The sequence below is a fragment of the Haemorhous mexicanus genome, chromosome 12, assembly GCF_027477595.1.
Source record: "Haemorhous mexicanus isolate bHaeMex1 chromosome 12, bHaeMex1.pri, whole genome shotgun sequence".
Classification (NCBI taxonomy): domain Eukaryota; kingdom Metazoa; phylum Chordata; class Aves; order Passeriformes; family Fringillidae; genus Haemorhous; species Haemorhous mexicanus.
Window position 1 is genome coordinate 16495047 of NC_082352.1, and position 9430 is coordinate 16504476.

At 52.2% G+C, this 9430-nt stretch overlaps 1 protein-coding gene across 2 annotated transcripts; it reads right to left on the minus strand.

The window, feature by feature from the left end:
• On the minus strand, window positions 1-6425 carry CFAP20 (cilia and flagella associated protein 20). 2 transcript variants are annotated; one of them, XM_059857390.1, is made up of 6 exons: window positions 6260-6425; window positions 4102-4181; window positions 2912-3023; window positions 2391-2579; window positions 1193-1303; window positions 1-299 (listed from the first exon to the last, which is right to left on the minus strand). In XM_059857390.1, the coding sequence occupies exons 1-6, from the start codon at window positions 6341-6343 to the stop codon at window positions 294-296; spliced, it is 582 nt and encodes a 193-aa protein (XP_059713373.1). In that variant the 5' UTR covers window positions 6344-6425; the 3' UTR covers window positions 1-293. The 2 variants fall into 2 exon arrangements, with proteins under 2 accessions (XP_059713373.1, XP_059713372.1); XM_059857389.1 differs by lacking the exon at window positions 1-299 and having other exon boundaries at window positions 1184-1303.
• Between the last annotated feature and the right edge of the window lie 3005 nt (window positions 6426-9430).

Below are 9430 nucleotides of genomic sequence, written 5' to 3' on the forward strand. Positions count from 1 at the left end.
TTTACAGAGCCAAATGTTTAATAACTTTTCAAGAACAAGTATTACATCCATATTTAGAGCATATATAAGAGATGGAAACAAGGAAATAAAAAATAAAATTGCTAACTTCAAGAGGATACACTTAACTCCACAATTCCTGCTGAATCCCTTCTTTGGAGGCACAGCGGCCACTTTGCGCAAGACAAGACTGGGTACCAGGCCACTTGCAGAGTTTAGGCTCAGCACTTTAGGAACAGCCAGGAAAACTCTGACTCTGTACAATTTGCACGCCAACATCTCTTCACAATGTGATGTTATTGCTGGACAGAGCAGGGAGAAGAAAGGAGACACTTACAAGACTTGGCAGCACAAGACAACAGTACTGGGAGGGCTCCAAGCACTCCCCAGACATGTCTGTGAGGCTGCTACAGCCCAGAAGGCAGTGACAGGTTCCCCAGAGGTGTCACCTACAGTTAACACTGCCTTCTACCTCCCACTACCATCAGCCCCCAGTATCCTCCCTCAGCAGCTTGAAACTTTGCCCAGGAATCTTCTTTGCTAAAAGAAGTGTCTGCATTGGGACAGGCTGGCCCTGGCAAAGAAGGTGCTTCCTCACAAGCCTCAAAATTCCTGCATGTTGCTCAAGATCTCTCAATATGCCAGCATGTTCACTCCTCTCCCATCACTGAAGGAGCACAGCTTGGCATCTCCTCCTGGAGGGCAGCCATGGTAACCCCCCTCCTGGCACCACTGTCTGGTACTGGGCGGGGAAAAGATCCGAGGGGACTCATTTTGGGCTAGAGGGACACAAACAGAATCTCTCCAGGAAGACAAATGTGGAGCTGCAGCTGCTCTGAAGAGCAAAGTTGCTGAGCTGAGTCATGGATGAAAGCTCTGGAGAGATGCCGGGAGGCTGCAACTGCCCAGAGTCCTTCAACACAACTGGGGAGGACATGGGAACAGCTGAACAGCTCACCCTGCTCCTCATTGGGAATGACAATTTCCATGTGTTTTGGCAGGAAAGCTACACAACAAAGCACCCCAGACAGATTGCTCACCCTGGCAACAGAGAGGGTGCTCCCTGGCCAGTGGCCAAAGCTGGCAAGAGCTCTGCTGCCAGAAGAAATTCCGGGTTGCGAAGGCAGCAGGAGGAGGCAGAGGAATGCTAGTCTGGCTCACTGTTCTCCCACCCTCTTTCCCACATCTAGCTCACCTTGGCCTTGTTCTGGACAGGGAGATACAGCTTGAACTCGGCTGGGAGCTCATCCTCTGAGTACAACCGGTCAGAGAAATACACCCGTCGGATGCGACAGTTGGCGTGGATCTGAGAGTCAAAACAAAGAGTCAGTCCATTTTCCACGTGCTCTTTCCACATCCAGCTTTAGTGTCACGCTGCAACATGGATTCTTTGGCTCAGCAGCTGGAAATCTATCTCACCGTCTTGCTTTTTTGAATCTGACAGGGCATCAGCAAAATGTTGGTCAGTGCCCCCTGCTTTGCATTTGCATCCCTGTCTCCAGGTATGAACACTCAAGAGATTTGGCAAAGCTCTGGTATCTCTGCCAACTGTCTTAGTTGCTAAGGGGATTCTCTACTGTGAACCGACCTCTGCTTTGCTGGTATCAGCACTTGCCAGAACACCCACAGCCTCAGCCTGCTGCATTTTTAACACGCCCACTTCAGGGCCTCCCTGAGGTCAGGAATGAGCCTGTCCAGCCTGTGCTGCCTCCACTATCAGCTGGCAGCAAAGTAGTTGCTCTGGTCCCCCTCGTGAGTATGTGAGAAGGCAGACAACTCTCAGCTGACTGCCTGCACCTCAGGGCAATCCTGCAAGGAACTGCAGCACTCTCCTCACACTAAGGAACAGGCACGCTCCACACACAGACATTCCTCAAAATAACACACACCACTGGACACTGTGAACATGACTCCCTAGCATATGGAGCAAGTTCCATGTCCTCAGCAGGAACAAACACTGCATCAGCTCTGTTACAAAGGACATAATGAAAGCAGGGTAACTCCACTACCACTAGGAAACAAGCTTGACCAGGGGTATGAATGGTTTGTACACCGTGGGTCTTTCCCATCCAGGTTCCCATTCAGCCAATCACTGTCCAGCCTATCTGGACAGTAAGGCAACACAGAGCTAATTCCCAGCAGAGCTCCACCTTCATGGCACGCCACAGGGAACTGCAACTCTCACCCTAACCAACACACAGCCAGAGAAACAAGAGGGAAATGGGCTCCTTCATCCCAGCCTAGTCAAGGTAGGTGAGGCTTCAGTCAGGCCTTTGGTCACCTTCCACAGTGCTTTGCAAAGGAACCACACAGGGCTAAAGCCAGATTCCCATCCTGCTGTCCCAGGCAGCAGGAACATGACCAGCCGTTGGTTTCCCAGGGCAGCTCCTCACCTGCACTCTCAGGGTCTCGATGTAGTTGGTGCCGTAGGCGCGGCGCGTGAAGTCGGACAGGTTGAACTGGATCTGGTTCCAGCCGTCGTCCAGCCGCATGGGCATGGTGCAGATGAAGGGCTTCACCCGAGTCGTGCTCTGGTAGTTGCTTGCCCGGAAACGCCGACGGACGTTCTTGTCATCCAGCACCTGGGCAAGGAAGGCAGGCTGCTCACCCAGGCGCCAGGCTCCCCAGGACAGCGCTACCCGTCTCCAAGAGGGATCTCTACTCCCACCCCTCCGTTCCACAGCAGAAGTAATTTTAACACAGGAAACAGACCCATTTTCTGGAATAGCAACAATGTGTTTGTGAGCTGACTGATGCTCCCATACCAGAAGACCTGACACACCACATGGCCAAGAAAGCAAAACTGTTTTGGGGATCACTCACTGCCTGGGACAAGTTCCAACACAAGACTGCAGGCTCTCTGGCGCCTTCCTCAGTGGTCCCTGGAGGGGCCTCCCCACTGCACACTCCTCACCTGCACTTCAAAAGTGAAGTATTTTTTCAGGTTCTTGATGATCATCACTAGGAAAGGTAGTTTGATGCCCAGGGTCTTCTTTGGGTCAGCAGGGCACGTGATGTACGTGGTACTGAGAGGTGAGAGAAAAACACTTTAGGATCTCACACGGCACAAAGTGCACAGCCCAAGGTAACCCAAGTCTCTCCCTTGGCCCAACGCAGCCTTGGAGGACAGGCAGAAACGGGTAACTGTGATCATAAGATCTCAGCAACAACCAGGGCTTCCTGTAACAGAAGGGGGAGCTTCAGAGGTAGCTGCAGGTAGAAAAAGATAAAAGGCACAAAGAATGCATCTCAAATTGCACTTTTCTCACCCAGGGCATGAAACACCTTCCTGGACAGCTTCTACTCCCCAGTTTCAAGGCCATGTCAGCGCTGTTTCTTAACACAACCTCCTCCTACCCTTGACTGAATAGGAAGAGCCCTCCAGGTCATGGCAGAGGCCCTATGTGCTCTATACGGCTGGGAAAACAGAGATTGTGAGCCCTAGAAGTACATATCACGCCTGGCAAGTTTTGTATCAACACTTCTGGGAGGAAGAGAAGCACTGGCTCAGTCTGTCTGCAGGAGAGGAGTTTCCAGTGCCCTTATAAGGAGCGCCCTGCTCTGAATCACCCCTGGAGAAGCCTTGGAGACTCTGAGCCTGCTCATGGAGCTGGCGTCTGTCTCCCGGGGCGATGGAGACGAGGTTGCTAAGAGAAGCTGCATAAGCAACTCCCCTCATAAATTTCCCTCTGATCTTCCTGCTGTAGGGAAAGCAGCAGTCACGTGAGAAGAACAGGCCCAAGACAATTGGAGAGACAGAAGACAGTGCTGCTTTTTCAGTAACTGGCAGTGCTGACTGAGGCTGGGTATTAAATACTGCTTTTCTTCCCTTCAAGTAATGGAAGAATAATGGGATTTTATTTTTTATCCTTTAGCCCCACTGAGGATAAGAATGAGAGCTCTACAAGCACATCCAGGGAAAGGCACAGCACACTGCCACAGGGGAGTATCAGGGATATGACCCAGATTCTTCCATTTATTGACAAAGACATTGCCATCACATTGCTGTAGCTTGAAGATGATGTCTTCTGGGCACTGCCATCTTTCACTCTGCATCAGGGCAGAGTTCTGCTCCCCCAGAACAGCAGAAGAGGCTTCTCCTACCTGACATTTGTTCCTTCAATCTCCAGCACCAGTGACTGAATGTCATTGTCCGTGATTCGCTTGATGTGGCCATTGCGCACCTGGAACAGAAGTGGGGCAGACAGCACAGACGTCACTTGAGAAGGGAAAAAGAGGCACACACAGCTCCATTAAGAGAAGGAGTAAGACCCCAGGAGGACCCATCTACATCCACTTGGCTCCTACTCTCCTGGACCTTGCTGTTTCCAAGGCTTTGATCACTGCCCCAGAGTGCCAGCAAGAGTTTATGGCCCAGCATGCTGCACATACACTGAGTGCAAGACTTCCCTCTATCAAAATACGCTGCAGTGAGCACAAGGGACTCAAGCCTCATATCAGAGGCCCAAATAAACAAACATAAAAGAGTGAAAGTCAAACTTGAGTGCTATAAGGGGTAAAAACAAGGACAAGCAATACAGGGGAGCCACCAGCCAGCCACTGGTCACTAAGGGGACTTGGTCTGTACTGCTGGGCATCACTGACTGCCTCTGGGGAAGGGCTAGACACTCACACGCTCAGGCACACTCTTGCACACTCTTGCACACCCACACACACACTCTCTCCACCAGCACAAGCAGTGTACATCCTACTAAGGCCAAAAAATATATGGGTTTTCCCCACATCACAAAAGTTTGAAATATTCCCTGAGATCTAAAAAAAGCAGAAATCACAGCCTGCTGGTTCTTTTTGCGAAGATATGAAAGTCTACATTAGGACAGCTATGAACCCAGTAATCTCAGACGTGCACCCAGGACATGGGAGAATGTCAAATACTGTTTCCAGTTCTCACCAAAATGACAGGAGCATTTCATGCACTGCTGCAGAGAGCATGGCAATCCTCACAACAAGCACACCCAGGCTGGCCATGCTTCATGCAATAGAGACTATTGCAAGACTATTGCAGCTGAAAGGACCACTGCTGACATCCACCCTGCAAGCAGAGCTCCTGCTCCCACTCATGGGCCACACAATCATAACAGTATCACCTTTCACAGGACAATTCACATGGGAAAGTGCTCCAGAGGTCTCCAGTCCAACCTCCACCTCCAGGCAGGGTCAGCACAGCCTACTTATGGCTTATCCACTCTGACAGCACACTACATCCCCAGTCTAAGAGTCTTTAATGCGTCCCGTCCTTGCACCATCCAAATAAGCTGTTGATCCTTTTTTAAAGTCACGAATATTTGTGCGAAACACAGACACACACACGGGCAGTGTGAGGCATCCCAGCTCTTCACAGAGCTACATGGGTACCCAATGATGGGAAACAGGATAGGCCTGTGCTTCCTGTCCCCATCTCAAAACTTGTAAATGCTCACACAAGCCCACTCAGGTCAAACATCACTGCTGTCTGAACTGCCGTGAAGGCTTTTGATCCTGCTGAAACCACAAAAAATTGAGCTAAGGCTCATGCACAAGCAACCAAATATAGGCTGTAGCCTTGGTCTCAGAGGTCACAACAAGTATTTTGCAGAATCACTAAACCACGGATGGTTTGTGACGGGGGAAGCAGCACAACTCAACATCTCTAAACATCCTGAGGACGACTCCTTGATGTGAGACAGTCCAGAGAAGGAACAGGGCTCTCAGCGAAACCACTCTAAAAACTGACAGGAGGGAGAAACAAAGTGATGAGACATTCAGAAGTTCTCCTACACCCACAAGCCGCCACACAGCCCAGATCTGCACGCCTCTGGCGAGCCTGTTTGAAAGGTGGGTCACGCACCAGGACACCCCTACCTCGGCCCCATAGTGGCCACGGGGCCTGGGGCATCCAGCTGCCCATGGGCAGTGCTGGCCACTCCTGCAGCTTCCCCACTGTGCTGCAGCTTCCGATGCCGGGCGGGCTCTTCTGCCCGGCAAAGGCAGAGGATACTCATAATAACACATTCCCCTCAGAAACACCCCAGAGGCCCGGTACCGGCCCCGGGGCCGTGCCGGTAACCAGTACCCGAGAGGTCCCGGTATCCCGTTCCTGGGGGTCCCGGTAACCCGGCCGCCGCAGCTCCGTTCCCGGCGGGGGCCGAGCGGCCCCACAGGTGTCCGGAGCGCCCCGGGGGTTCCCGGCGGCGCCGGGCCTGCCCCGGGAGGCTGAGCCGAGCTCCCCGGGCCGCGGCGCTGGCCGAGCCTGCCGCCTCACCTTCTTGTCCCAGATCTGGAGCGGTTTGCTGCCGATGCTGTAGAGCACCGAGAGGAAGCCGCTCTGGAAGGTGTTCTTGAACATGCCGGGGCCGGGCGGGCCGGGCCGCGCCGCGGCCGCCGCTCTGCCAGGACACGGCGGATCCCTCCGCGCCGCGCCGCCGCCGTCACCGAGGAACTACTTGGGGCGGCCCCGGATGCACTTCCCGGTGACGGTGTTGTGGGAGCGCTGCCACGGCAACCGCGGCTCCGGCCTCTGCCCGCCCTCGCTCCGCCGAGCTGCCCGAGCCGAGCCCGCTCCAAACCGTGCCCGGTGCCCTGGGGTCGGTACCGCGTTCCCCGAACGCCTGGGCTGTAGGCAGGGACGCCTCTAAAACATCTCCGTTCTTCACGAGCCTCGGTGCAAAGGGGACGCCGTGCTTTGCTTTTCCCAAGGATGATTTTTTTCCCCGTGAGGTGTTTCTCGGCCTGGGCTCTGCTCGTTCCTCCCAGGGAGGCTCCCTGTGCTGGTTTTGCAGGACTGGAGCGTTCGAACGGTGTTTGCTCCACTTCATTGCTTCCTTTAGCTGCACTCAATTCTGGGTGCCCTTGGAACCTCCTGTGTCTTCTTGCTGCTCTAAGGCAGGCAGGGCTAACATACAGAACCCTGCAATACTGGGGGTTTGATGTACAGCTTTACAGGTGGGAGAATCTCTTTGGGTAGAGACGAGGCCTTGGCACAGCTGAAGAGGCTTAACAGGAACAGCTTGGGCTAGAAATTACATTTCTAAACTGACATACAGCCATTTCTTCTGGCTGTAATAACACCTGTTTACACCGTCTATTTTCAATGTACAGACACTAAACAGCATAAAAATTACCATTCTGCACCAGCTTTATGGTTCTTCAGGTTAACTCCAGGCCTCTGTTGCTAACTAATGCTCCATTCAAATCCTAACAATGCTGTCTGCTAGATGTGCTTGTCTCTCCCATGGGCTACAAATGTTCCCTCGCAGCACCTGGCTTAGCAGCACTTTCTCTTCACAATTCCTTGCACAAACAAGTAGAGCACACAAAAAGCAAGGCATCAGTTAGAAATGATCAGCTATATTTAGTCAGAGGGTTAGAGTACACTTTATATGGCAGGATGAAATAACTTGTTCCCTTAATCAGATGGTAGGAGACAACTGGGACAAAGATCCAGCTGCCATTCCTGAACAGCCGGCTCATTCACACGCTCTCCACTTACCACTTTAAAGTCATGTTTTGCTGCACACAGAAGTAGGTTGTGGTTTCAAATTTTGCCTATTTCTCAATTAATTTTAAGTAAATGTAGCGCCCGTTGCCTGTCCTCCTTCCCTGGGCATGTGTGGGCAGAGACAGAGAGCCCTGTAAATCATTAACCCATATTAATAATCGAGGCTGGCATTTGGGAAGAGGTCTCTGAGAGATGTATTTCAGAGACTCACACCCTGATGTTATCCACCTGGAAGATTGGTAGGAAGATGTTGGCATGTTGCCTCACCCCTGCTTCCAGCTCCCAGGGTGTACAGGGATTGAATTCGGGGGAACAGATGGAGGAAAAGGCCCATCCTAAGAAAATAATCTGGTCCAAGAAGTGAGCAGAGAGTGCCTGCTCCAGAAATAACTGCCCACTAAAGCATTTCCTTCCCTTCAGAATTCTCAGCAATCCGATGCCTTCAGAGGAATGAAATTTTCAGGAAGCTTCTGAAATGTGCTGCTCTGAAGTATCACATTGCCGGGTGCAGTTATGACACCAAAATGTAGCAGGTCTCTCCAGTATCACCAAGTCTGTGCTTGCCTTGGAGCACCTGGTCCAGGTTCATGGCCTGGGAAATCCTAACCCAGGCCATTGCCCTCTTGACTGGAAAGCAGATGGCCAGAGCTGGGCCAGCTCCAAGGACAGAGCCTGGACCAATAAAAACACCACCAGATTCAGTCAGTTCCTTTGTGAGCCAAAAGCCTTCACTACATGGCAAAATCAAGAACAAAGTAATGACTCCTGCAAGGACTGTGAGATCCTGGGATTTGTCCAGATGACTCCAGCTGACTCTTCCAGCCTGGATTTTGTTAGAGGAGCAGCACTGGGTGAAGGGCAGCTGTAATGGGGAAACCAAAAAGATAATTGGGCAAGAGATCCATAACCAGCACAGGCAAGGAGAGGCAAGGCTCAAAAGTGGCTCTGGGTGCTGAGGCAACCTGAAGGCTTTGGACCTCACACTGGCTGAACTCTGAGCAGTGCAGAAGGAGGAGGAGGGGGAAGCTGGGCTGATGCTGAGCAAGGGATCAGAAGAGAACAAGGGTGTAAACATCAGTGGGTGCAGAAGGAGGCAGTGCCAGTGTGTACTGGAGCAAGGCGTCAGAAAAAATCAAGGAAGGAGGACACACTGCCTTGGAGGGACACCTGTGCAATGGATGGAGCAAGGGGCCAGAATGAGCAAACACTTTTTGACTCCAGATGAACTGGAGACAAAGAAGGATAGGCAAAGAAGAGTTTATTTCTGACAAACAACAGTTTAAAAAGTCACTGAGAGCATTCTCTGGGGACAAGCTGTTAACTTGGAAAGGATATGGGCTGCAACAGGCAGCAGGTGGCAATGGAGAACATGATCCAACAGCATCAGGAGATGGATAGATCCAAGCAGCAGCAGTGCTTGGATGTGCCACCTGCTGCAGGGACCTCAGCTCAGCACATGCTCACAGTGCTGCTTCTGCCCAGTGTGGGCCCACTGTGGGCTCTGCCATGGGCTCTGCCATGGGCTCTTCCCTGCTCTCACTGCTGGCCAGAGCTACACCCACCAAAACCAGTTTTGATGAACGTAGATGCCAGAGATCAGCACAGTCCTGGATACAACAGAGCTGCCATTAAACTGTTCCTTGGCAATGGACCATGCCCTGCCTTACAGCACCAGTAGCTTAAACTTACCTGATGCCCATGTCCACATCTCCATGTGTGACATGCCAGGACAGTGCCTTCCCACACCTGTACCCATTACAGGCCTTGTGCAAGGACTCATTCGTGCAATTCCTCTTTGGCCAGTGCCCAGGGCTGGGTGAGAGCAGTGCTGAGTGGTTCTGTGCTTGGCAGGAGCCCGTGGCTGAGCTCCCCTTCCTGGGAACCAGCAACAGGTCTCTCTTTCCTAGGCAAGAGCCTTGTCTCAGAGGCACCCTT

Bases quoted from the DNA above. Each gene is read 5' to 3' on its own strand.
- CFAP20 (XM_059857389.1), bottom strand. From the start codon at position 6,343: ATGTTCAAGAACACCTTCCAGAGCGGCTTCCTCTCGGTGCTCTACAGC. The intron at 4,182-6,259 runs GTGAGGCGGCAG...CTTCTGTTCCAG, and splicing joins TCCAGATCTGGGACAAGAAG to GTGCGCAATGGCCACATCAA. The intron at 1,304-2,390 runs GTGAGGAGCTGC...TTTGACTCTCAG, and splicing joins TCGAGACCCTGAGAGTGCAG to ATCCACGCCAACTGTCGCAT.